Source organism: Ursus arctos, unplaced genomic scaffold (assembly GCF_023065955.2).
Source record: "Ursus arctos isolate Adak ecotype North America unplaced genomic scaffold, UrsArc2.0 scaffold_5, whole genome shotgun sequence".
Classification (NCBI taxonomy): domain Eukaryota; kingdom Metazoa; phylum Chordata; class Mammalia; order Carnivora; family Ursidae; genus Ursus; species Ursus arctos.
In genome coordinates this window covers 32438241-32465494 of record NW_026623067.1, presented here as the reverse complement: position 1 = coordinate 32465494, position 27254 = coordinate 32438241, and the positions used below count along the sequence as shown (strand labels likewise).

General features: G+C 58.0%; 1 protein-coding gene across 3 annotated transcripts in view; it reads right to left on the bottom strand.

The window, feature by feature from the left end:
* TCF7 (transcription factor 7) overlaps positions 1–26307 on the bottom strand; it is a 41246-nt gene extending 14939 nt beyond the window's left edge. For 2 of the 3 annotated variants that reach the window (XM_057307076.1, XM_057307075.1), the window contains exons 1-5: positions 26056–26307; positions 25842–25908; positions 25211–25335; positions 2656–2767; positions 1784–1874 (exon numbers count right to left, since the gene is read on the bottom strand). In XM_057307076.1, coding sequence (XP_057163059.1) covers positions 1784–1874; positions 2656–2767; positions 25211–25335; positions 25842–25908; positions 26056–26307 — 647 coding nt within the window. Of the gene's footprint in view, positions 1–197; positions 291–1783; positions 1875–2655; positions 2768–25210; positions 25336–25841; positions 25909–26055 lie in introns of all 3 variants that reach the window. The other variant, XM_026507980.4, reaches the window with a different exon arrangement.
* Between the last annotated feature and the right edge of the window lie 947 nt (positions 26308–27254).

Genomic DNA, 27254 nt, shown 5'->3' with positions numbered 1-27254 from the left:
TATGGCCTGGGCTTAGGCCCGTGCTCTCCCACTGGCTTTAGTCTCAGGCACAGAGCAGCAGGGGGCTGCGGAATGACACACGGACGGATGGACAAACAACTAGCACAGGGCAAGCACTGGCCTGGGCATGGCCTTGTGTGGGCACTGAAGCCTGGGCAACAGGAAGCAGGAGCCTGGCTGCAGGGTATGGGACTCACCTGGGGTAGGGGGCGCCAGGGGCTGCAGTGGGGGCAGGGAAGTGCTGTCTATATCCGCAGGAAGGGGACAAGGGGTAGAGAGGAGGGCTGGGCCTGTGGTTGGGAGAGACAGCTGTTAGCAGTCTGGCTACTGGCCAGATGTGGGAAGGACGTCCCCAGCGACTTGGACCTAACCCATAGTGTGCAGGGAATTGGCCTCAGCTAGGACTCTTCCAGTGTATGTACTTGGCATCTGCCACCAGAGGGCAACTCATGCTGCTCCTATGTCCCTCTACAGACTTGTACTGGCACTTCAGGGGCAGAAATGGCAGCATTCTCCTAGGACGCAGCTTAGGAAGCCCCCCACCCACCCAAGCTCACCTCCAGCCGTATTTCCTGGTCAGTACGGGGTTGACATCTGCCTTAGGGCTTCTGCATCCACTGTTAAAATAACTGGATTATATGGCCCCCTTTTAATTCCTGGTGTCCCTTCAGGCCTTGCTTGGCTGAATGACCTTTTCTCCCGAAAGCCCTTGAAATCCCAAGCTGGATGAGACACCTCTCTGTGCTCTTACAGTCCCCAGTGAAAGCACTGCTAACACGGCCCTGTAACTGTTGGGCTTCTGGCCCGAGTGGTGCACTAGGCAGATCAGGTCCTGAGAGGGCAGGGGCCTGAGGGTCGGCCAGCGTCAGCAGTGCTGCTCTGGTGTCCAGAACCCTGCCTGGCCAACTTCAGTCCTGGGGGTATTCATAGGTGTAGTCCTGATTGGTGTTCAGGGTGGAGCACTGTCCGGGGAGAATCTGGAAACGGAGGAGTGAGCTGAACATGGATAAAGAGTATGTGGAAAAGGGCAGGCAGGTCTCAGGGTGGGCCTCTGGCCTTCCCTTGCTTCCTGGGAAACCATGCTTCCCTGCTGTCGGGTGACTGCCCAGCCTAGAGAGGTTACAGACTTGTCCAGATCACACGTGGTTCACGAGCCAAGGGCCAACTAGCGTGCTGAGACCCAGCTCCAGCTGAAGATGGGCCCTTGGGCCCACAATTGGGCCTGCTGACTTAAGGTTCAGGCTGGCTTTTTCTGGCCCAGGCTTCACAGACTCCAAGGCTCTCTAAGCAGTCGGCCAGGGGCTTGGGCTCAAGCGGGCACCAGTGGGGGCACAGAAGAACGCTGCTCCTCAGGGAGCTCAGCCAAAGGGCTAGTGGGCCGGAGGCACTGAGATGAACAGGAAGTATCCCCTTGCCCACCACTTGGCTGAGAGGCAAAACCTGTCTCGCGGCCATTCATATAGTCCCCTCCCTGCCCAGGCAGGTCTCCCTTATCTTCCTTGCCTACTCTTATAACCCTGGGCAGCTTGGTGTCCCCCCACCGCCACGCCATTCAAGGCGCTCAGACATGGAGGCAGAGTTGAAGTGCAGTAGGACCGAGACCAGGAGTCGGGGGGAGTGCAGTGGGCTACCTGGGGAATGGACAGAGCTGCTGGACAGCCCCTGGTACCGACACAGAGCTGGCAGCAGAGTGCTGGCAGACCAGGATGGAGGACGAAAAGGACATGGCAAGTATGGGTCTCACCAGCTCAAGGTGCCCTCTTCCCATCAGGCCCATACTCACCAGCTCACAGTGTGGGGGAGTTGTCCCATGCTGCCTGAGGTCAGAGAGTAGAAGCCAGAGAGGTCAGGGGTCTGCAGTGGCCTGTGAACTCCTGCAGTGGAGAGGGGCCGAGTGAGTGACCGAGGCTGACCTGGAGGCCACTTCAGCTAGTTACTGCATTTCAGAGCCTCCTGTGGGGCCTCTAAGATCCTACCTCCATTTGCTAGAGGACCAGACATACTGGTTTGTTCAGGACCATGCCAGTGTGATGACAGTGCCCCAATTTACAGGGCAGAGAGGCTCGGTGACTAGCCTTAAGGAGACTGGCTGGCCGGGGGAGAGGTGGAGTCAGTCATTCAGGAGTGGGAAGGCCAGGTCTCACCATGACCTGGTCCACTGCTGGTCTTCACCTGGGGCTTCTCAGCTGGGGCTCTGGCCTGGGCAGCCTGGGTTCCACCCGCCCCCTCTGCCTCCCCAGGGTTGAGTCAGCACGTTTCCCACAGCCGACAATGGCTGATTTCAGAATGACTTTCCCTGAGGCTGAGGTGAATCAGCCATTACAACCACCACTTTCCATTTTCTCACTGGGGGGGAGGGAAAGGACACAAGTTTTATTGTCCTCAGCTTTACACAGATGCCTGCTCCCACATCCTGGCATGGGGAGGCCACTCAGGATTAGGCTCCTACCTCAGCCTGAAGCCTTCCAAGTTTGATCTGGCACTACCTGCCCTCAGGCTCCCCATCCATCTTTCTGGTGTTTTCTTTGGGCTTTGAGTTTGTCCAGCCCCAGGTTTTCCAGTTGTAAAAAGGGCCTAGCCTCCTGGACTCAGTGGCTGGGGACTTGGCCCCCAGGCTCTGGGGCTGTCAGGCCCCTCCCCTTCCCAGATCCGTACCTTGTTTCTGGCTGATGTCGGCTGGTGCAGGTGTAGGGTGTGGGCTGCTGAAATGTTCATAGAGAGGAGAGAGTTGTGGGACGCTGTGGGCTGGCTGACTGGCCTTGTTGTGCTGAAAAATGAGGGGGGGGGTGTAAATGTGGGGAGACCCAAAGGAGGAAGGCCCCGGGCTGGGGGCATACACAGAGACAGAGCTTCTTTTAGCTGTGCGGGTAGCCCAAATGTCAAAGGAAAGTGGGGGTGGTTAAAACCACAGGCCTCAGGGAGGGGGCACCACTCCAGCCATCCTGTGTCCAGTGGCCCTGCCCACAGTCCCCCAGGCTTTACTCAGGCAGCCCTACCACCTAGAGAGCCTCTTGGTTTCTGTACACTCAATTCCAGGAGGCACATCTCCCCTGTGCAGGAAATTCTTTCTCCCTCTGGGTATGAGACACTCCTCCCCCCTCCCCCCAACCACCCCCTCCTCCCCCGGTTTCTCTGCAGCCCTGTGGCTTGTGTGGGGGGCTGCTCACGGCCTCCAGCCCCAGACATCAAGTAATGGTCTGAAGACCTGGCTTAACCCAGGACAGCCTGGAGTTTTCTTTCCTCCTCTTCCAGCCCCCAGACTCAGGGTTCTGAGTCTGACCCACTATTCCACCTCAGGCTTAACAGGATTTGTGGGGACAGGGAAGGCTCCCATCAGCCCTTTAACTCAGAGCAGGTGGGCTAGGTTAGGTGGGGTCAGGCTCCCTCCAGGGCCAACCCACCCGGCCCCCACACTTCCTGTTTCCTCAGCAACACAGGACTCTTACTTTTCACACTAGTCACATGGATCTGTCATGAGATGACTCATGCTGGGAAGGGGGCTCCCCATGCGACCCAGCCACAGGGAGGTGCTGCTCGGGGCCAAGGCACAGCTCTGCATACCCCCAGCGCACAGCTGCACAAGCCAGGATCCTGGAGACACCATCTACCACCGAGGCTCAGCTTCCACCTGGAAAGTTCACCTGCGGGGATTCTGCTGGCTAGGGGCACACATAAGGGATTTCTGACTCATGGCACAGAAGAAACAGGACATCGTTGGAGCAGGACAGTAGTGAGAGGTGGTGGCCTGGGCTCCTTCCTATCCTGTGGGTGCAGTTTCCCACGAGTTGAATTCAGCCAGACTCCCTAACATCTCTGGGCTGCGGTTTCCTCTCTCGTGTAATGGATGCAGTTCATGATCCATTCATCACCAGCTCTGGGGAAGCTCACGGTAGCTCACGGTGAAGAGGCCTGGCACAGGTCCCCTTGGGATTGGCTGTTTGGGGTCCAGGGTGAGGCGAGAGGGAAGGCCAGGTATGAGCTGCAACTTAGCCAAGGTGTGAAGCTTCCAGGTGGACAGAGGCTCGCACACCCCCCAGCAGCAGCCCTGCCTGCTGTCTCCCCCACACGCCTGCCTCCGGGGGGCGCTTGCAGCGGGGCTACTAGCTGCGGCACCCTTCCCCTCGACACTGCCCCCTAGTCAGTCCCCTGCCCATTCATCTGCCCACTGGGAAGAGCCTCCCATCCCAGGACTAATCAGCCTGGCTTCTGTCCTCAGGCAGACAGAGGCTGGTGTCCCAACAGCAGTGGCACCACAGCCCCTTCCTGAGCACCTCTAACTAGAGCCTTCTCTCGGCTTCCTGGGGCAGTCCGGGGAGGGCTCTCCACTGTGAACTTGAGGAGGAGTCGGCTGGCCCTATTCAGATCCTGGTTCTAACGTGTGTGGCCTTCAAGAACTGACTACAAATACAAAGTCCGAGCATCCGTTTCCTTGTCATACGGAGACGACCCCACGGTTGCTGTAAGGGTAAAGCCACACAATACCCAAGAGCTCAGTTCCTCAGGTGTTGCGTCATGAGGAAGGGACAGGCGGGAAGCCCCTCACGTGCACAAAGGAAATGGTCACAGTCCTTCCCTGGCCCTGCGGTGCTGGCCTCACCTGGGCCAGTTTCGGTCTGAATTTGCCAGAGGGGATTTGCCTGAGGATGGAAGACCCACCTGGCAGCCCACTGGCAACCTCAGCCCGGGAGGCTGAGGACAGGGACATGGTGTCTCCAGGGCTTGGGTGCAGTGGCTTTCCCGCTGCTGTTCTAAGGCAGGGCTTTCTGAGCAAGCCAGGAGGCTCGTGCCACACTCAGGCTTGCTTTACCTGCAGCCCTGACCCCGGACACAATCGTGACCGAGTCAGAGCGTGTGTGGGAACCAAGCGTGGAGTGCAGGCCCCTCAGGCCGGCCGGCAAGGGCTGGCAAGAGACAGGAAGCGGCCTGGGGCAGCTATGGCGTATGAGGACACCTGTGGAATCCTTCATGTATTGCGTGCCTGCCACATGCCAGGCGCTGTGCCATGCACTCCGCAAAGCCAGCCGCATTCCCACTAGGGTACCAACAGGCTGCCATTTCTCCCCGCTGCAAATCCGCCCTCAGTCACCAGCTCATGTCTCAGTCTCCTTTGTTGTAAAATGCACCCTCGGCTTTCTGTTCTTAGTTCTCGTGCTCCCTTTCAGCCTGGCCATCCCTTGTACCATCACTTCACCAGATGGCTCCTGTCAAGGTCCCCAGCGACTGCCACACTGCTGAACTCAACGGTCAGTCTTCCCTTTACCTGACCTCTCGGCAGGACTGGACACAACTCTTTTCTCCCTCCTCCTCAAAATAGTTTCTTCGCTTGGCTTCCAGAATGCCACACTCACCTGCTTTGCCTCCCATCTCACAGGCTGCTCTCTGTTGGCCTACCTTCTGGCTGTTCATCTTCCTGACTTGACCCAAGATGGGCCGTTGGCTTTCCATCTGCCCTCATTCCCAGAGTGCTCTCATCCAGGGTCACAGTTTTCCATGTCTTCATCTGATGACTGACATTCCGATCTCAGCCCCTACTTCCCCTAGGAAACTCCACTCCCCAAAAGCGTGCTCACCACGTCTACCTGGAAGTCTGAAATGCTGCCTAAACTCAATATGTCCAAAGCAGAGCCTCTGGTTTTCTGCCCCAAATGCTGTTCTCCGTCTTCCTCAGTTAATGGCAACTCTAACCTTCCAGTTGCTCAGATACCTTGGAATAATCCTTGACTCGCTCACGTCCCATCTCCCATCTGTCAGGCAATACTACTGGCTCTACCTTCAAAATAATCTAGAGTCCGCCGCTTCCTCCTCCCTATCCCCAACTCAGTCCAAGTCGTAGTCCCTTCTCACCCGGACGACTCCAGTGGCCTCCTGTCCCTCCAGCAGTCTTCCATCCAGCAACCATGTAAATCAGATCACAGCACTTCTCTGCCTAGAGCCACCAACGCCCTCTGAAAACCTACAAAGCACTGTGTGGTCAGGCCCCACTCCCTCTCTAACCCCGCGCCTGCCTCTCTTCCCTGCTCACGCCCAGCATTTCCCATGCGTGCTTCAGCCTCCAGCCTCCTTCTCCAGTTGGTCTAGTGATCACTTTCAGGTGTCCCACAAGGTGAAGTGGGCTAGGCAGCCTAGCTCGAAGGCTCTCTGGCATTTATATTAACCTTTTCATTACAGGATCCTGGGCCAATTTGCCCCTTGAATAATGATGATGAGAAAATCAGCCCTGATCACCTCACTGATGACAGATGCAAAAATTCTGCCTTATCTTAGAATTTGGGACAGCAGTGGCCGACGGCCTAGGAAGCTTCCTGGAAGCCTCTGGGGCTTTTTTATCCTGATAGGTCCTCAAGACAGTGATAGCCAGACATCATCAGCCCTGATCAGGCCTTGTGACAGACAGGACCACAGCCTCAGGGTCCAATCCCTCAAGAACCTGGGACTCTGGTGGAAAGCATTCCACCATTCGCCACATAAGGGCAGAAACGCCTGGAGACCTGGCCCAGTAAGTGGAATGAACACCCTCCACAGCTCCCTCTGGCCTGGGGGCTTTTGAATGTAAGCTCCTGCTTCAGAGAAGGCCTTGCCATCTAAGCCCTGCTGTGACTCTTGTGCCCCCAGAACTGTAAGCCTGGCTGGTGGAGTGGGACCCTTGAAAGGAAGTCTTAAAACCAGAGCCTAGGGTCCAAGGTGCCAGCTACAGGAAAAGAGTCTCAGAGTCCCACTCTGCCCAGGAAGGGGGTAGGGTGGGTCTGCTCCAAGGGAGGGAGAGGGTGGCCCCACAGCACATTTCTCAGCAAATCCCCATCCCTGGGGAGGGCTAGCTTTGGCCAGGAAACCACGCAGAGGCCTCTCACCTGACGGAGGACCGGAGCTGACTGTCCTTGGCCCGGCTGGCTAAGCCCCAAGGTGCAGCACAGCCAGGCCTAAGAAACCCCAGAATCCAGCTCAGCCTACAGCCTGCGGCCTGGGACGCATGTGTGGAATGGGTATGGAGGGAGTGGGAGGTAGGAGGCGTTGCCCGATGGTCAGAGGGCTCATCCTGTCCACCAGGCTTCCCTGGGAACTGGGGAAAAGCCTCTAATTAAATAGTCTGCAGCCAAACCACAGGAGAGGTGCCAGGTGGGCAGGGGTGGGGCAGAGAGCCTGCCATTCGCTGGAGGCCTTGGGGTGGCCAGGGCTCCGGGGCAGGGCACTGAGGGCCTGGCCAGTCCTTCCCACGTTGATGCAGGCTGCCCCTCAGTCTCACTGCCCAGCCCCCTCCATGTCTGCGCTGGTAGCCAGGGGGAACCGTTTGGCATAGGGCCCAGTACCCCACGCCCCCCTCAGCCAGTGGAACGTCCCGCTCCATGGCCTCAGCACAAGGCTGTCCCAGGGCCAGGCTGCCCAGACAACAAGGTGGGGTTGCCTGGGGCTGGCATGTGTATGGGGAGCCCCGTGACCTGAGCTCCCCCCTCTCCTCCCTCTGATGCTGACCGCCCAGCCTCCATGGGAAGGGGGCAGGCCTGGGCGGACTACCCCCACCAGGCCCTAAGTATCTCGACGGCACCTTCCCCCTCTCTCTCCCTCTCTTTTTTTTAAATAGTTTATTTATTTGACACAGAGAGAGCACAAGCAGGGGGAGTGGCAGAAGGAGGAGAAGCAGGCTCCCCACCGAGCAGGGAGCCCAACGCGGGGCTCGATCCCAGGACCCCGGGATCATGACCTGAGCCGAAGGCAGACACTGAACTGACTGAACCACCCAGGCACCCCTCTGACCTTACCTCTCTTACCTGAGGGCACAATGCCAAGCACAGAGCTGCGCCCCCAGTAAGTGTTCACAACATGGTGGAATGCCTACACGAAAGACCACAGCAGTCCATACTCCTTAGTCAGGACACTCCAGCGCCCCATTACTTGCCTCTGCCTGCATGCCCCCAACACACACACACACACACACACTCTCTCTCTCTCTCTCTCTCTCTCTAGACTGCAGCACTACAGGACAGGTCCAGGACTTGGAAACCCCAGGGCTGGGAGGCCCAGTCTGCCACAGCCTTGGCAGAGGCCATCCTTCCTGCTGGCGCGTGGCTTTTACTGCTCGGCACCACTCCGACTCAAAATCCACTGTCCCAAAGGTGGTCATCATCCTTATGGGACACTTTCATAGCCCATGGCTAGAAACCCCTCGCAGTGCTGCCCTAGCGTCGCTCCTCTCGTCGAGCCTGGAGCCAGGAGGGGGTCCAAAGGCAAGGCGGGACAGGAAGAGGTGGAAATAAGGGACTCCGGGGCAGGTGTCCTCTGCTCTGAGGTTGAGCTTGGGCCTGGCTGGGCTGCCCTCCCTCACCCCCTCACCCCCCTACTTCCTGCAGGCTCAGGTGAAAAATAAACACAGTCGGCATTTTCCCTGCAGACCGCAGCGGTCTGCTTGCAGGCTGTGTGCACCCTGAGAGCCCTTGCCGCCGCCGACAGAGAAAACTCCCTCGCCTCTGACGGTTGACTCTGAAAACCCCCAAACGCTTGAGCCCCACAACACTTTCCCAGCGAAGAAAGTTGCCGCTTCCTCTGGCCTCATGCGTGGGGGTGGGGAGCGCGTGAGGCCTGACCAGGCCCTCCCCTGCCGGCCTCCCTGTGGCGGGGCCTGTGCCAGGAGACGTCCCCCAGCTCAGATTCTCTGTTGATCACTAGCCGCACACACGTCCGCTCAGCTCGTGTCACTGAGCGCCTGGGTGCCAGGCCAAACAAACGTTTCGGACGGAGAGAAAAGCATTTCCTACTGGTAAGTGGGCGGCACAGTTCCGAGTGCCCTCCGGAGTGTATGTAACTCCTATGCTCCTCAACAACAGGCATGAATATTCTCTCCATTGGACAGAAGAGGAAACTGAGGCACGCAGAGGCTGTACAGCTTGCCCGAGATCCCACAGTAAGGGGAGGAGCTGCGATGCTGCACACTGTGCAACGGAGGCCTATGGTTGTCACGGACGGACCCCGGGGGGCGCAGGGGAGGCGGCCCAGCCCACCCGTTCCCTGCTCCAGACTGCTTGCTCAGTTATCCGAGCCACTGCTTCCCTGACCCTAAAAACGCTTCAGCAGGTTCTGGGGCCCCTGGGATTGGGGTTCAGGCCACACCATCTGCCTACCTGCCTACCTGCCAGAGCTGCTGGCACCAAGAGCCCGCCCGATGGCAGGAGCTGGACCTGCCAAGGCCTCGGTGCACGGATACCCCATTCATCCTGGCACAGCCACGCCCAGCCACGCAGGCCTGCCCCTCTCCCGCCCAGCTGCCTAGCTCTTCTCTGCCTCAGTGCCTTTGCCCACCCCCTCCTCCGTCCCCTCATAACTTCCCATGCTTCCTCCTGCTCTTTGCACGCCTCGCTCCTTCTCGTTCTGACCTCAGTCTAACGGTTACTTCCTTGGAAAGGACTGTGACCTGGCTGGGGCCCCCCCAGCCTAGCAGGCAGAAGTGCCCACTGGGTGCAGAGGTTGGCCCGGGGGTCCTGGAGGGCAGAACTGGCTTGTCAGTCATCTCCACCTGTCCAGGTTCTATACTTGGCACGTCCACTAAGACTTGCTGAAGGAAAGGCCTCCAAAATCCCTGCTGCCCCATAACCTCTGCATGCCGTCATACGCCGTGCAGTGGACTTCAGCCCCCCTTCTTCCCTATGCTCCCAGGGCTGGAGCTGGAGAGACGCCCGTGGGGACGAGCCCACAGGAGTGGCAGATCCACACCTTGAGACTTGTGTTCCTTCCAGGGCAGAGGCTGACTAGACAGAAAGGTGGGCTACTGGTATAGTGACCGTTCTCTTCTGGCAGGTGCACAGAGGGGACAGTGAGTACTATAGATGCCACGTGTGACAACCCATTCAAGAAAGGTATTCTTCCCATTTTACAGATGAGGCATGTGAGGCTCTGAGCTTGAGAAGACTGCCCGTTAGACGTGCAGCCAAGTCCCCTGTCAGGTCCATGCTGGGGCCCCTTGATGGGCGCTTAGGGTCTTCAGTGATGCCAGATGGCCACACTGTCTCCCCTCCTCTCCTGCTATGCTCTAGCCACAGGGGGGCTGCTCATCTCTGCCTCCAGAACTCTCCCCCAACTTGGCTTGGCTGATTTCCATCCATCTCTCAAGCTTCCTCATAAATGAGACTTGCCCCTGGAAGCCCTTCCTACTCTCCCTGTGTGAGCAGGGGTCCCCTGCTAGGGTCCCCAGGCCGCAGCACTGACTCTACTGCACGGAGGCATCTGTTCACTTGTCTGTCTTCACTGCTTTCCCGAGATCGGGGATGGTACCCTGCACTGTTTCTGTTACCTCAGTTAAAGCTGGGCCCTCAAGGCTGGGTCTCTGGCAGGGTAGAGGGGTGGGTCCCCACACGAGCCAGTGTTGAGGGAGAATGTGGCAGCGCTGGACAGAGCACCCAGGCTGGAGCTGGGCACAAGGTCACAGCAGGACTCGGGAGGCCGGGAAGAGCTGGAGCCACTACACGTAGTCAGGGACCTCCTGCCTGACATCTGAGACCCCACGCCTCCTCCTACCCGCCCCCCCAATCTCTTCCTGCCTGCAATAGTTTGGCAGTCAGAATAACCTGAAAGTCAAAGCCAGGGCGGCTGCTAGTTCATATGGAGCCTTTGTGCTAATTGGAAAAGTACATCATCCTGGGGACAGACACTCGGGCCCACGCGAGGGCACATGGCTTGGGGGCACAAGCCTCAGCTCCTTGGCCCAGCTCCCCTGCAAAACCCCACACATTGGCCATGCTGAGAAGTCCCCTCCACTTCTCACTTCTCTTCCCCGTCTTGCCAAGAGCCAGGATCCATCCAAGGCCTGGCCCCGAGCATCTACTCTGGCCTTCATCAGTTCCTCCTGGCTCCTCTCCCACCTCTAGGGCCCACCAGCTAGCCCCACAGCTCCCTCAGACCTGTGTCTGGAGCTGGGACCCACTGTCCAGCACCAGTGGTTGCTTAAGTGCCAAGGGATCTGGCCAGTTGCTGAGTAGGAAGCTCCCCCCCCAAGGCCTGGGACACTGAGGATCAGTTTCCGAGAAGAAAGTGAGCCCCCCAGACCTTCCAAATGGGACGTGCCTGCATATCAACTGGGCCTCGATTTGTAGGTCCCGGCAGACCCTACCTCTGCAAACAGACCCTAGCAGGGCTCATGCCATTTCATCCCCAGCCCCCCACTCAGGGCCCTGCTGCCCAGGACATGGTGCTCTCCAGAGGACAGCCCGAAAGCTCCTCACCCACAGCGTGCGGACGCCTTGTGCCAGACACCCACCACGGAGCACGGAGCTGTGGCCGTGCGGCCGCCGAGCTAGAGGACTGGGGGCTGGCTGGGCCACACCCTTGTGGACCGGGAGGCTTCGGTCCCACCTGCCAGCAGAGTACTGTTGCCATGGCTGCACAGAGCCCTGCCAGGTGCGTGTGGCCAGTCTACCAGCTGCCTGGCCTCAACATCAGATAACAGGGCCCTGCCACAGCAGAGGTGAGGACCAGAGCCCCTGCATGAGGCCTTGGCAAACCACAGGCCTGCTCTAGACCCAGCCTGGCCCTGAGGCACCCTCGAGCTCGCTGAACCTCACTGAGCTGCGTCGCCTGGCCCACAGCCTCCAGTGGTTTCTGCGCATTCGTTTACTTGTGTTTTCCTTCCTCCTCTTTGAGGTGAACGCCCCTCAGGACAGGATGTTTTTAGAGGAAAATAGAAGCTTCCGGGCGCTGCTGCAGCTGAGCTGCTAGTTGATGCTACTGACACACGGTGTGGGGACTGTGCAGCAGCCCTGCGGCTGGGCAGCCCTGCCCTCCCCGCCCTCCCAGCCCAGGCAGTCTCGGCCGGCTCCTCTCCCATGCCCAGCCGCTCAGGAGCCCGCCACGAGCCGAGCAGGCCCACACAACCTCGGAGCTCAGCCCACCTTTGGCAGGAGGGAAAGCAAGACTCTGCAGAGGGGGAACTGGGGAAGTTCAGAGATTCTGTTCCCTTAGGAGTGAAGCCAACAGGCTCTGTAGGGAAGGCAGGAAGAAAAGCGCAGAGATGCAGATTTAGAGACGGCAGCCCCTCCACCCTAGGAACAGCCAGCGCCCCGCAAAGCTCCGCCCCCCACCAGCATTGGACGAGTCTTCCCTTGTCACACTTAACAACACGTGCAGACTTTGCAGACAGGGAAGGCGAAGCCTAGAGAGGCTCAACAACTTGCCCAAGGTCTCATGGCAAGTAGCGACAGATGTGGATTGGAATCCGGCCCTGTGGGGTTCCTGGCCAGAGATAGTCACCACTCAGGGGCAGACCTCACAGACCAGCTGGGACCGGGGCCAGTATGGAGACCACACATGTGAAGCCAGGGGTTCCCAGATCCCCCTTCGCTCACTCCAAGTCTCCCCACTCAGACCTCCACCGGGGACCTGGGATCTCTGACTTTGCCAGTAATACCCTGCCGAGAACCTTTCTTGGCACACACTGACAAGCAACGTGCCTCCAACCTTCCACCTGGCCCTATGTGAAGGGTGCATTCGCCCTGTCCTCATAGGAGCTGACTCAGTTTCTCAGTCATCAATGACCAAAGGAAACGTGAAGGTCATCCCTCCCACAGGGTCTGGCCTATGCTCACCCCTCCACATGTGACGAGGGCTAAGGACAGCTGCTGGCAAAAGGGGTGGCCCTCACCAGGGCCTGACTAGAAAGGCAAGCATGCTGCCTAGGAGGGAGAGCCCAGAGAACCCAAGCAGCACCTTGAAAGGCGGGAGGCTGATGGTACCTCCAGGGTGGGCGGGGGAGGAGACCCGGAGATCTCAGCACTGCGTTTCCACCCTGATTAATGTGAGCCAGGCTTCTGAGGAGCAAAGACAAGACAGGGGCTCCGATCAGCTGTCTGTACCAGCCCCGGGAGGTCAGTCCTGCCCTGGGGCCATGGTCAGAAAGCTCCCTGGGGTTTCATCCTTGTACCTCCTGCCACCCTTGGGGTTCTGGACTGAGCCCAGCACTTTATACCAAGGGAAACAAGGCACAGAGCAGAAAGGAGCCGCTGCAGGCTTCACCGTTCTCACCAAGCCCTTTAGGCCCAGTGTCCGCGGACAGAGGAGCTCAGGGCTTCTTTGGCTGCCACAGGGGCCCTCGGAAGTGGAGCCCCCTAATGAGGCTGAATTAGGGGGTTCCAAAAACCACACCAGACAACTCTGACAGATACTCAACTGGATGTAACTGTAAAAATACATGGAAGAGGGGGAAATACCAAACTCCTTGGGGGGGGGGGTGAGGAGTGCAGAGGGAGGGGGTAGGGGGAGCCAAGGGAACCCAGCTAGGGCTATAAAACCCTTTTTTTTTTTTTTTCCAAGAAGGAGTGGATAGGTATGCTGTGTAAGAGGCAAGGAAGCATGGTTGTAAGGGCAGGAAACACGGAGGCGGAGGCCTGGGTTCAAATCACTCCTCCAGCACTTAGAAGGTACAGGTCTCCCCAAGCCTTGGGCTCCCCATCTGTATGACGGTCCTATCTCATGAGGTTGATGTGGGATTAAATTAATGAAGAACAAAATAAAAGAAAGAAAAAAGACAAAAGCCAGCAGGTCCCTAAACCAGGCTTTTCAGGAAAGCTGGACTGTGTGCCAGGCTGGGTCCACTGGTCCTTGATTTCCTTTGGACTCCTGCCTGATTGCTGTAAGACCAGACTGCTGAGCTCTTGACTGGCCCTCAGTGACCAGAGCCGGGGGACTACAGGCAGAGGACGCCAGTGGTACAAGAAAAAATTGTTCTGGGGGCGCCTGGGTAGCGCAGTCGTTAAAGCGTCTGCCTTCGGCTCAGGGCGTGATCCTGGCGTACCGGGATCGAGTCCCACATCAGGCTCCTCTGCTATGAGCCTGCTTCTTCCTCTCCCACTCCCCCTGCTGTGTTCCCTCTCTCGCTGGCTGTCTCTCTCTGTCAAATAAATAAATAAAATCTTTAAAAAAAAAAAAAAGAAAAGAAAAAATTGTTCTCGAAATGCCCCAGCAGGACTTGCCCATGGTGGGGCGGGAGGCGACACAGTGACAAGGGACAGGACACACCCACGGCCAGGGACACCTTAGCTTCCTCAGGCCATTTCCAGTGACTCAGGGCCTAGCACAACCTCCAGGCCAACCACACATCACACGGAGGAGGGCACCTACTCCAGAGAGGCCCAACCCTGAGCTCCAAGCTAAGGCAGGACCAGAGCCACAAAGAGCAAAGGGTCCACGGACAGACAGTCCTTAAGTTTCAGCCTGCATGCTTTCGTCAGGCATCAGACCTGATCAATCTTAAATGTTATTTGGAAACATTTTCCAGGGCAACAGTTATTCTGGAAATCCTGGACTCCTGCTTCCAACCACGAAACACAATCCTTGTGGCCCTAACAACCCTGACTTGCCAGATGTCCAGGGAGGAAAGTATCCAGCCCTGATCTGGGCCCAGAGCTGTGAGGTCACGCCCAGGAGGGGCACTGGGGGCCAAGTGTGTCCTTGGGACCAGAGAACCCATTTGGACCCAGCTCATGAGCCCAAAAGGAGTGGGGGTACCACTCTGCATTGAGGCCTGCGGTGCCCCCATCTCCACACATTTGAGAGCAAAGCAGTGGAGCAAAGAGGAGCATGGACCTCGGGGTAAAGGGACCTAAGTCGAAGCCCTGACTCTTCCAGGTCCTAGCACGTCCTTCACCTCTCTGAGCCTCAGCTTCCCCATCTGTAAAATGAGAGCAGTAACAGTAACACTCTCTCAACTTCGTGTAAGGATCTCGATACTGGGACTAAAAGTCCTGGGCATGGGCCGGCACTTGGGAAGTTCTCGACACACGCACCGCTAAAGCTGCCGTTACTCCCTCAACTACAGTTTACTGAGCACCTGCACTACACTGTGCCCTGTGTGGGGACCGAGAGGCCAGCGGGGGAGGGGACAGATGTGGCCCTGGCCCCGTAGGTCTTCTCCAGCCCTTTCTGACCCAAACCACCATTCCTGGAACCCCACCTCTATACAGCCAGCAACCCTTGTGGCTTTGGCAATCCCAGCTTCATCTGTCCCTACACCCTGCGGACTACGGTCACCCCCGAGCCCCACCCATGGGGCTGCCCACCACAGCTGGGCGGCTCCCGCCTGCACGCTGCTTCAAGCAGGCCAACGAGCTGTGTGGTGGCTGCCGCAGCCTGGCACACACGAAGCAGCCGCGCCGCCTGGACCCCGGCTGTACCCAGCAGAGACCTCACTGCCGCCGCCACAGAGCTCTCTGCAGGCTGTGTCTCAGCGTCCCTGAGGGCCCACCCACCCTCTGCCCGCCTGGCCACTGGGCCAGCCACAGAGCCATCTGATTTGAATGAAACTTCAAACTTAATGACTTTCATGCTGGTTATTTAAAATGCAATGTAATTTTCTTAAACACCCTATTATTTCCTTTGATAGCTACAAAGCTTCCCCCAATCCCATAAGCATGTTTATTTTTAGGGAAAAGAGTGGTTTGCAGTTGGTCACAGAGACCATAGGGAGAGGGAACCCACAGAAAGCAGGGCAAAGAGTCAAGCCCAGCAGCCTGGAGATCCGCAGCTGCCCTGCCTTCCTGCTGGGGCCAGCCCTCCGCCAACACTGTGGGGCCCGCGCCGGCCCCCACCCTTCTCACGCCAGCACATCAGCCAGTGGCCCTCCTATCCACCACCTGACAGTGGCCAACGCTCCCCCTCCACAGGACCTCAGCATCCTCATGTGCAAGATGGTGCCGCTAGCTTCTCAATGAGTGTCCCACAGCCATTCCAGGCATGTATGGGGCTGGGAAAGGGGTCCTGAGGCCACCAACACAGCCCCAGCTGCCTCCTGCCTGCTTCCTCCAGACATTCTGCCCTGGGTAAAGCCTTAGGGCCTGAAGCTTTGACCAGCTGGATGAGATCTGTGCCCAGATAAAGTGGCCCCAGGCAGGGGCTGCCCACACTGGGAGAGTGGGTGGGTGTGGCCCTGCCAGTCGGGGCTCCCTGTCAAGGGACGGGGCCTGCTGGTGGGTATGCGTGCAGAGGTCAGCTGAGCCCCACCAATGCGGGGCGTCCTCTGGGAATGGCTATTTTTAGATCGTAGGCTTTCATGTGGCCAAATGATGTGGAGTTTACAAAGCATCGGTAATGCGTTTCAGATGGCGGCCCAGCAGACCGGGAGGCTGGGCCTCTACCACCACAGCCAGGTCAGAGTTAGTCAGAATGCCCTCAGCCTGGACTCCCATCACCTGTCCCTCCTTCCCTCCCATCTTCCCTGCCTGATGGGGAGGCTGGCCTGGAGCAGTCCTGGCAATGCCCAGCAAGCACCACCTGAGGCCCACCTGAGTGACAGGTGTCTCCAGCCCACACTTATCTGAACCTCAGAAATCCTTCCTGGCCAGGGATCCCCACTCCCAATTTACAGAAGGAAACTGAGACCTAGAGAGGTTAACAGATTTGCTCGAGATCACACAGCCAGGAGAGAAGGTGGCCCTGTCCTCTGGCTTCCTTCCCCATCACGGCTCCCTGCCCTCAGAGGCAAACTGGGCTTTCTGGGAGGGGGAAGACGTGCCAACCCCGGCTAGGCCAGCCCACACACGGTGGGGAGGGGCAGCCCCAACAACGCCAATCTCCAAAGCCCCCTGTTCCTGGGGTGGGCCATGTCCTGCCTATCCGTGCCTAGCCACACATTCGTCGTTCAGAAGCAGACAGTGTGGGGCCCCAACAACTTTCCTGTCTCTGGAGAGAGAAACAATTGGTCGTTTTAATGGGGGGTGGGGGTGGGGGAAGCTTATTTGGCAGAACGTCTGCTTCCTCTGACCTCCAGGGAGCTCTGGCTGTGGAGTCGGCTGTGGCACGAAAGCTCTGTCACCAGCCTTCCTCTGGGCTCTAAAGCCATGTCTGCGGGCAAAGCCCAGGCAGTCAGTCTCCATGGGACTAGCTACACGTGCAGCCTCCCCAAAGGAGAGGGCCAGACTCATGCCCATCTTGGCCCTAGCCCAGGCCATGGCCTCTATCCGGCAGGGAGTGTCCCTCCACACAACAGGGGACTGCACCAAGGGGAGCCCAAGGTTCTAGCAGGACCAGAACAGGCCAAACCCTATGACCAGGACAGACCCACCCGGGACCCACCTGAGACACTCTGTGCATGCTAAGACCACATCTTTTTAAGGGAGGGTGGTGGTGCCCAGGACCAAACCCCAAGCATCATGGATCTGTAAGCAGAGGCTGCCTGAAGGAAGAAGCTGCCTGAAGGAAGAAGCTACCAATGTCCTGGATTCTCAGAGACCCTCCCCAGGCTCGAGTCCTGCTAAAGACAGTGCTGAGAAGAGGTGCTCTCTACGCCCTGGCTAAACTACCAATAGGCTGAGGGACCTGACCTCTGGGATTCGGTTCCTCTCAGTTAACAGGAGGCCAAGACCCTGGACTCATGACCCTACAGAGACACTGAGAGTCAAATGAAATAACACAAAAATGCAAATGCCCACCTCTGAGGCTCTGTGGCCCTACGTGTGCCAGCACACTGGGTCTCCCCTGCCCAAAGCCCACCCCTCCCTTGGCCTTGCTCACACTCCTCCTACCAGCTTGGGGCCTCCCAGCGTCCACCCTGCCCCAGCTGCTGGCTCTGTCTACCCCTCCCTCCGTGTCCAACTCAAACCATCAGCCGATGGTCACCACCTGGTCCTTCGTGCTGCCAACACACCGCATGGCCCACCGGCCACTCCCAGGCTCTGGGACCAGTGCTGCCTGCATATTAAGGTCACATGCTGGGCCCTGCTGGCTCTTCTCCAGTCCTACCTCGTGCTCCTCACAGACCCTGGGCTTCGGGCTGCCCTTCCAATGACCAAGAATATACTCATCTCTGCTCTTCTTTGCTCAAAGTGCCCCTACCCCCAGAGCAGTCTCACTTCACCTGCACAGGGTTCCAGCTGGTCCTCTCAGGAAGCTCTTCTGGCTGCCCCGCACCAGCCTCTTCTTCACTGCCTTCATCCCACTTGGGCAGAACCTCAAAGCTAACTGTGAGCCCCCAGGAGAGTCTCTTTGCCTCTAGAGGGCTGAGCTCCGGAAGGTACAGACTACCGCCCCTCTGTGCTGAGCTAAGGCCAAGCATGCAGGGGCTCGGAAATGCCAATAGGGGCCTGGAACCAGGGTTCTAGATACCACTCTGTCACGGGCCAGCTGAGGCCACCACAGGGGAGCCAGCTGCTGAGCTGAAGAAGAGCAGGCGTGGGGGCCGCATCCCAGCTCAGCTTCAGGAGCCGCCCCCCGCCCCCCACTTGGCACAGCACCCTTTGCAGGAGCTCTTCAACCCGCTGTTAGCAACCAGCCCCCCAGTGCTTGCACTCACAGCACCGGCCACGTACCAGGGACCCCACACACGCTGTGTCCTTCCATGACCCAGGAACCCAAGGAGGTCGGAACCCTCCTTCTCCTCGTTTTCTACATGAGGAAACTCAGGCTGCCAGCGGTTCAGGAATTCATGCAGGGCCTCTCAGCCAAGGAGTGGCAGACACAGTATTTGAGGGTGGGTCTTCCAGACAACGCCCTCCCTTTCCGTGCCTCTAAGGGGCCTTGGATAGGTCCCTTCCCTGACCTGGCCGTCCTGTCCCTACTGGTAGAAGGAGGGTGGTTACCCAAAGGTCTGTGCACTGGGGAAGGGGGCCCGGTGACCTGATAAAACACCTGTTTCCTCCACCAGAGTCTTGTTTGTACACAGCGGCAGGAAGCAGCCAGTCACAAGGCATGAGGGAGTGTGACTGCATGGCTTCAGGACCACAGGTGCCCGAGGAGCTCAGAGGGAGGCTGCGGCACCCTTTGCCCCTCCCTACAGCTGGACCCACCCTCATCCAGCCTGACCTCAGCAGTCATTTGACTTGAAACCAGGGCCCCCGGAGCCTATCCTCACAGCTCAGCTAACCTTCCCTCGCTGCAGGAGCAAGGGGTGGGCTGTGGTCTCAGGAGACCCAGGAGGCCATGGGCTGCTAGCAGCTTCGGGGAGGTCACCTCCAAGCCTTCCCTCTCCAACTGCACTACACCTGAGTCTCAGGGCCCCTGGGGAGGTGGGCAGAGCTATGGAAGCTGGCTCGGTGAAGCCCTAGTACGATTGGGTGAAGACTATCCGGGCCTTGGTGACCGACCCAAGGCTCTGTCGGCCCCTCCAGGCCACTGAGCTAGAGGAGTGGGGACGGGTCTTGTAACTGCAGCCCCTGGGGATGGGGTGCGGCAGCGGCCTGCAGGAGGAGCCACCTTTGTGGTGTTCTCCTGGCCCTGAAAGGCAGCAAGCAGGCACCCTGAAAGTCAAGTCGCACCTTGGGGGCTGCAGATTTTCCAAATACCACAGCCAATACCACACAGCCTTCCAAGTCAGGAAGGAATGCAAGTCAAAATAACTTTCAAGTCCTACTTCCCACTATGAACCTACAAAACGAACAACTGAAAAGAAGAAACTCCATGTTGGGAGTTGGCATGCTTAGACACTGCAAGGAACCCACAGCAAACTGGGGTCAGATGGGAGCAAAATGCTGTAATTCTTCTTACCATATTATTTTTAATATTTTATTTTTTAATGTAATCCCTACCCCCAGTGTGGGGCTCAAACGCACAACCCCAAGAACAAAAGTCACGTGCTCTACCCACTGAGCCAGCCAGGCACCCCTGATTCTTCCTGCCTTTTGACCCCATAATTCTCCTCAAACGTATTGCTCCAAGAAAATAATCAAAAAGGAAACTAAGGTGTGATTTGTACACAGCATCATTCCCACTGGCAAGGAAGGCCACCTGTGTGCAAACTAGAAGCTGCCTGAAGGATAACTAATAAAGATGCTATATGTGGGCACCACCTGGAGGTGCAAATATGCACCCCCACACCAGGGGAAGAACTGGGGCAAGACATGACGGGGTGCACGCACGTGTGACCATGTGAGCAAAGGTCTGAGAATGGTTTGGAAGCTGATGACCAAACGGGTCTTTTCCCTATTTTTCTTACAAAATAGTTTCAGCCCAGAACATCTTACACGAAGAGCTTCTACATGGCTGGGGAAGGGGGATCTCTTTCAGATCAATCTTTGGGCACGGCAGGAGAGGACTGCAGGATGGAGTAGTGAGGGCTCCCATCCTGGCTCCAAGAATAGTACTTCCCCCTCCCAAGAATCCCTAGGTAAGGTACAGCAGCAAGAAAGAGGCCTGTACATGGGGCGCGCCTGGGTGGCTCAGTCGGCTGACTGTCTGATTCTTGATTTCAGCTCAAGTCGTGATCTCAGGGTCTTGGGATCAAGCCCCGAGTCGGGCTCCCCATTCAGCAGGGAGTCTACTAGAGATTCTCTCCCTCTGCCCCTCCCTCGGCTCGCTTGCTTATTCTCTTAGAATAAATAAACCTTTAAAAAAAAAAATAGAGAGAAAGAAAAGGACCTGTACACTTGTGTCCCTGTTCCAGAGCTGGCCCCCAGGGTTCAGACCCCCAGACCCCTGTGACCCGAAGTAGAGGTACATCTTTCCAGGTGGAAGTCTCCATGGAGCCTACCACTGAGCCAGCACTAGCCTCAGATGAGCCAGGAGAGCAAGGGAGAAGGGATCAGTTATGGCCAAACCCCCACCTCCCAAGCCCAGGACATGCTGGCACCTTCCTGGGCACCTCCCTGGCACTGCTGCCTCCAGCCCACACTCCAACTCTGGGAGGAGGGCTCACCACTCTCATTGTGCAAATGAGGAAACTAAGGTAGAGAGATACTTTTGACAGATGGGCTGCCTTTGGTCTCAGTACAGCGAGTTCATCATAAAGCAGGGCCGCCCACTGTGGCCTGGGGAACCAGAGTGGGTGAGGCAGCAGAGGCCTGGGGGAGTGACAGAGTGACCCAGTTGGATGCTCTGGGGAGGTGATATTTGAATTCAGCCCTGAATAACAAATGAGAAGGTGGCAGCTATGGGAGAGCTGGGGAAGAGAATTCCAAACTGAGGGAACAAGTGCAAAGGTCCTGAGGTGGAAAAGAACAGGACGGGTGAAAACAGATGGAGACAGCGCAGTAGCTGCTATTTAGGGAGAGAGGAAGAGCATGGTGCAGACGAGGAGGGGCTGTCAGCAGGGCCGGCCACCCAGGCACTAGGGCTGTGGTGAGTGGTTTGGATCTTACTCCAAGAGCAATGGGAAGCCACTGCGGGGTTTCAGCAGGCAAGAGAAGGATCTGACTGATGCTGGGCTGATGTGTGCAGCCTGGACTGGGGGTTAGGGCAGGGGCTCGGGGGTGGGGGGGGCAAAGTCAAGGGAGCCTGGAGGCGGCTGTTACTGCCTTCTGGGTGAGGGATGGTGGTGGCCTGGGCTTTAGGAGGCGACTGAAGTAGAGAAGTGGGAGATCTGGCATGTTTGGAGGGCAGCCTAGGTACTCTTTGTCCTCATCTGCTGGCCAACTCTGCACCTTCAGGAAGCTGCTCGGCGGACCCTTCTCCAGAGCCCACAGCCCACGCACGTGGGGGCCAGCTCCACCCTGGATGCCCCAGCAGGGCCTTCTGTCACAGCACTCCTCCAACCAGGGCCTGCTTCCAGTCTGCTCAACTGTCTCCTCCACTGAGCTAGGCACTCCCAGAGGCAGAGGCTGGCTGTGATCCGTCTGGTACCTAGCCTGGTGCCAGACCCCTCCTAACAAGGTTCACTCCAACCAGGGCTGCTGATCAACCCTCACTAACTGTCCCCAGCAAGAGCTGGCTGCTCCCTCTCTCTGAGGCTATGGAGGGCTGGGTGGGTGCCTCTCTGCAGAGCTTCCCTGGACATGGTGGCCGTGTGTCAGCAGCACTTCCTTCCTCTGCTCAAGTCTTGCTCATACCTGCACCTCCTGCTCCCCACAGGGCTTGTTAACACAGCCCTCATCTGACCTCAGACCTTGGAGCCCGGGAATGTAAGCTCAATGGCCTGGAACCCAAGCAAGGGTCCATTGCTTCAACTGGGCTTCCCCACACTGGAGCTGATGCCCGAGTCCCTAGCTTGGGGCACACACATACACTGGCACAGCTGTGGAGGTCAGGCCTGGGGAACGGCCCCAAGTCCCTGCAAGAGCCAAAAGGCTCAGCCTTTTTATTTTTTTTCAATTGAGATGTAATTCTCACATCATAAAATTCACTATTTCAAAGGATACCATTCAGCGGCTTGGGTATATTCACAAGGTTGTGTACCCATCACCACTAATTCCACATTCATCACCCCAAAAAGAAACCCCATACCCATTAGCAATCACTCCCCATTCCGTCTTCCTTCAGCCCCTGACAACCACTCATCTATGTTCCATCTCTATAGACTTGCTTATTCTGGACATTTCATCTAAATGGTAAAAGGCTGAGCAGCCTTCCAGGCCATAGACTCCAAATGGAGTCCACAGAAGGGGACATAAGAGCAACCGGGCCTCATCTCCTTTCCGAGAAGATCTGCGCCAGTCTGGCAGTCTCACCTATCCAAGAGTCTGAGTTTCCCTAGGGAGCGATGCCTTACTCATTCCAGAATTTCTTCAAAGTCAGGCCCAGGACGAGCTCACTGGCCCTTCTATCACCACCCCCACCCCCAATCTCAGAGCAAAACAGAGCAAACTAAACAGGGAGTGGCTACTGGTCGAGGCCAGGAACAGTCTGCAAGCCTACATTAGATGCCTCACAAACATCAGCCATGAAATAAACTTTGACCTAATTCTCCCTTCCCAAAACAGAATTCAAGAGAAGCCACATACCAAAAAGAAGCACCCCATTAGGAAAAAAAAATCTCCATCTGCCCCCTGGCAGCTGGCTGTGAGGTGGTCATTTGGTCCACCGCCCCTGGCAAGGTTTCAGTCTGCCCACTCTGAGGCATCCAACATGGTAGCCACATGGGCATGCCACCCACATGTGGGTAGAGGAGTACCTGGCATGGGCTTTCCCCACTGGCCTTAAAAGCTCTTCAGCACAATTGCTGACCGCCTGGATTCTCTGAGAGAGGGCAAAGGGGCCAGGGACTAGTTCTAAGGTCCATGGGCAGGGGCTGGGCAGTCTGACATCTGAAGAGGGCTCAGGAAAGCAGAGCTTGGGAAGAAACCTCCAAAGGCAGTTTTTCCATAGGGCCCTACAATGGACTCCTGACCCACCATAAGAGTATCTTTTCTGATACATGTGCTCCTAAAACATAAAGTCAATCAAATTTGCTTTTTAAAACTAACCGCATTTTAAATGTCCACACAACTTCTTGGGTAACACAAGCAACTACTCCAATTTGCTATTCGTTTTTAACTATCAGGTTTGCTTAGAAGAGGCTCCCCTATATTCATGGACATCCTCCTCACCCAGTGTCACCCCAGCTAGGCCCTTGCCTCTGTCCTTGTCCCCAGCCCCACGGAACATTTGGTTCTAGAACACAGAACATCTGTTCCAGAGCCTGTCTTACTCCTCCCCTGTTCCCAGAAGCCAGGCAGTGGGAGGCTGCAGCTGGGTGGGGAGTAGGGCAAGGGGATTTACCTCTACAGGAGACAGTGTGATATACAGAAAAGCCTCTGCTATAGCTTGAGAGAGATGCCCAAGACGAAAAAACAAATGACACAGGCCAGGGGAACACTGGTGTGCCTGCCCTCAACCCCCACCCCCAATCCTGACTGCTGGAGTTGGCCACCCGTCCGCCTACACTCTGACCAGTGTGAACTTAAGGACACCAAATGGTCCCATCACCACACCCTTAAAGAGAACGAGGCCCTCCCACTCTGGGCACTCTCCCCACTAACACAGGCCATGAAAGGAACGCAGAAATCCCGCCTCTTCCCTGAACCACTGTGGAATCACAAGCGGCTGGAGGGGATCCTGCCCTCCTAGGACTGTTCTCGGGCCTAGGCCTTTTGTCTACCCAAGGTTGTCACAGTGACCCCAGTGTCACATGCCAGCAACTCACCTGCTGGCAGTTTGGCAGCTCTGCGGTATGTCAGGTTGGCCCAAAATCTAAGGGTTTACATGTTGTAGGGGCCCAAAAAGCATCTATGGTAAGCATCTGCTTGTGCAGGGCAGCGGTCTCTGGGAAGAGGTGCTGCATCAGATGGCAAGGTCAGAGGGCAAGCCCCCTGCCCCACAGACTTGAAAGAAGCAAGCACCTCATAGACGGAGCCACCCTAGAGCAGAAAGACCACTCAACCAACATGTTCCTTCTGCATATGAGGAAATGGGGAGTCTAAGGGGCAAGGAGCTCATTTCTACAGTCAACAGTTTACCAAGTTTTCCACTCTGGGGTTTCTAGAGAGAAGCCTCAATCTGTCTTCTCACCTCCCACCAGCTTCGGCATGAAAACAGCTTTCAGAACCAACTCTCCTCCCTCCTGATCTGAAACAGCAACAGCCTGGCAGTCACCCTCCTCCCTCAGAGTGACCCCCCAACTAGCCATGTGAGCCGCCTACCTGCTGGCCCCTCCTGCACTGGGCCTCCATTTGCAGCCACCAGAGTCCCCCAAACACTTCGTGTACTCTAGGAGCTCTAATCTCACCCTTGACTTAGGCCAGCTGAGGACAGTCTGAAACACTAATCTCAATTTTTTTTAAGTGCAGCTGTACTGCTCCAATGCACTCAAAATAGGCTCTTCACCCTTTAGATCATCTGTACCAATGAGGCAGAAAAGCATGGTTTGTAATGATCATGGAATCTTTTCGAAGCACTTTAACATATTTAATTAGTAAAATCATTAAACGGGCCCCTTACCCACACCACTGATTTGAAACACCTCTGCTAACCCTTCCCAGAGCTAATGAGAGCAAAACTACTTTCTACACATAGCGTTCAGGCTCTTTCTCTGGCAAGCGGGCATTCATGCCAATAAGGAGAGAGTGAGTAGAGCATATTTTCTCCTGCACAACCAGGAGCTCTGAAACACATTAGCCTTTCCGCCCATTCCTCCAAACACCCAGGCTTGGGGCTTAGGCTTGGGGAGAAGGCTAACTGCAAAGCTCACAGCTAAGAGCACACTCCCAACACCACCCCCAGGAGGGGAGGGGATGGTGTCAGCTCAAAAATTCTGGGAAAAGACTCTACCCTGGCATTACCTAGCACCAGGACAGGGCCTGCACCTGCTGGTGAGCAAGCTAGGAAGACAAAAGGCAACAGCTGGAGGGAAGGGGGGGGGTGCCTAGGGCAGTCTTTCTCTTTCCTTCAGCAAAGTTCTCCTGGTTCAGATCCCACTGGGCGTGTATGGGAAAAGGCACCTGAACAGAGTTCTCACTTCTCTATCTTGTTCTAGGTAAGTCACTTGTTGCCCATGCGTCACATACCTGGTCAAGGAGGTGGCAGGCACAGGGCCTGCCGGGCTGCCGGGGCCACTTACCAGCGGGGGCTGCGGCTGGGGGTGCTGCCCTGCTCCCGACGGGGGCGGGTAGTGCATGAGCAGATTGAAGGCGGAGTAGACGGTGTCTTTGTACATGCCGCTGGCGCACTCCGGGGCCTTCAGGCCTGGAAAAACCGCAGCTGGGTCAGACGCGCCCGACCGGGTGGCTCGGGCTGGAGGCTGTCTGCTCTCCAGAGAAAGAACGGCCGAGGGGCCCCGCTCACGTGTGTGACCGGAGAAGGCACGGGCTGGGGGTGCCTCAGTGTGGACGAAGGACCCCGAGTCCAGGCCTCCCCTCGGCGGCCCCTACTTGACCCCCAGCCCGCCCTCCGGCCAAGGAACCTGGGCCAACGCTTTCTCCTCAAGACCGGGGATTAGGCAGTCACCTGGGCAGGAGGGGAGGCGGAGATGGCGGGGGTCTGTTTACTCCTATAAAGGTCAGGGCACCGGAAGTGACTCGAGCCCGGCGGCGCCCGGGAAACCCGCCCCCCACTCCCCCCGCCCCGGCTTTGCCGCCTCCTTTAGCTGCCGTGGGGGGAGGCACCCTCCTGGCCCCCCCAACCCCGTCCTCGGTGGCCCCCCTGTCCCACCCGGGCCCTTACGGGTGGAGGGGAGGCGGGCCGAAACTCACCGTCCTCCAGAGACTCTGGAAGTTTGTCGGGGAAAAGTCTCTGCGAAGTGTGCTCCCGTCCGAGCGCCTGTGGGGAGATCCAGTGGGGCCGTGAGGGGAGCCGGGCTCGCGGCCCCGCGCAGGAGGGGTCTGAGGGATGGGTACCCCAGGGGCCCGGGAGGCGGGGCGGGGCAGGCGGGCGCGGGAGAGGCGCGGGACGCGGGCCGCAGCTCACCTCAGCCCCGACCTCCGCCTCGCCGCGGGCCCCGGCGCCGGCCCCCGGGACCCCCGCGCCGCCCGCCGCTCCCTCGGACTCATTGACCAGCGACGACTTGAGCTCGGCCAGGTCGCGCTCGGGGCCCGCGGCGCTGTCGCGGCTCTTGTCGTCCTGCTCCTCGCCCTCGTCCTGGAAGGCCAACAGCTCGTCGGGCGCGCCGAGGTCGTCGCCCCCGCCCGCGCCGCCCCCGCCCGAGTCCAGCTGCGGCATGGTGCGCTCCGCCCGCCGGGGCGCAGGGCGCTGGAGTGCGGGGCGCAGAGCCGGCCCTGCAGGCGGCGAGCCCGGAGTCCGGACCTCCGAGCCCGAAGCGCGGCGGGCGGAGCGCGGGCTGACTCCGCCTGGGCGGGCTGCGGGCGTTGGGCGCGGGCGCCAGGCTGAGCGGCTCCGGGAGCTGGCGGGTCCTAACATCAAAGGCGCCGCCGGCTGAGTGCGGGGGGCGGGGCGGGGGCGCCGGGGGCGGGCCCAGATGGTGGGCGGGGTCAACTCGCCCCGCCCCGCCCCTCCTCTCCCGGGAGAAGCTGGGACTCGACAGCGCGCCCAATCTTAAAGGGCTCGCTCTCCCTGGCGTCACTTTGAGGCGTCCGGCAAGTTTGACAAGCATCGCCCTTCTTCCGAAATGTAGGGGCTCGAAAGGAGACTCCTGACCCCGCTTCCTCACCTACAAAAAGGGATTCGCGCTCAGCGCCCAGGTTTCTCCCCCAAGTGCAGAGGGAGCGGGTCTCCAAGGCCCGGGGAGGGAACTGGAACGCAAGCCAAGGTGTAATTGCGTCGGCGCCCCGAGCCAGTACGTCCTGGGCTTGAAACTGGGGGCTTACTAGAGGTTGGAGGCTGTTCGAGGCTGTGCGCGAACCCCACCCCGGCTGACAGCGTTAGGATTCCTCAAATTCCCGTTCTCTGCCCTGTTGTCTAACCTTAGGCCGACCTGGGACCTCCTTCCAGACTGCCCACATACAGCGCAAACACAAGCATGATTCCCCTCACACATTTATTGAGCGCTGTTCCATGCGGGGCTCATGCATCACACATCTGTGACGTGCCTCTCAGCCATGTGGCATCTCCGAGGCGCGAACAGAGCCAAGAGGACAAGGAGGAAGGAGGAAGGATCCCTCCAAACCCCGTGAGGATCCTTCAGCCACCTGCCCCCTCCTTCCCTCCCA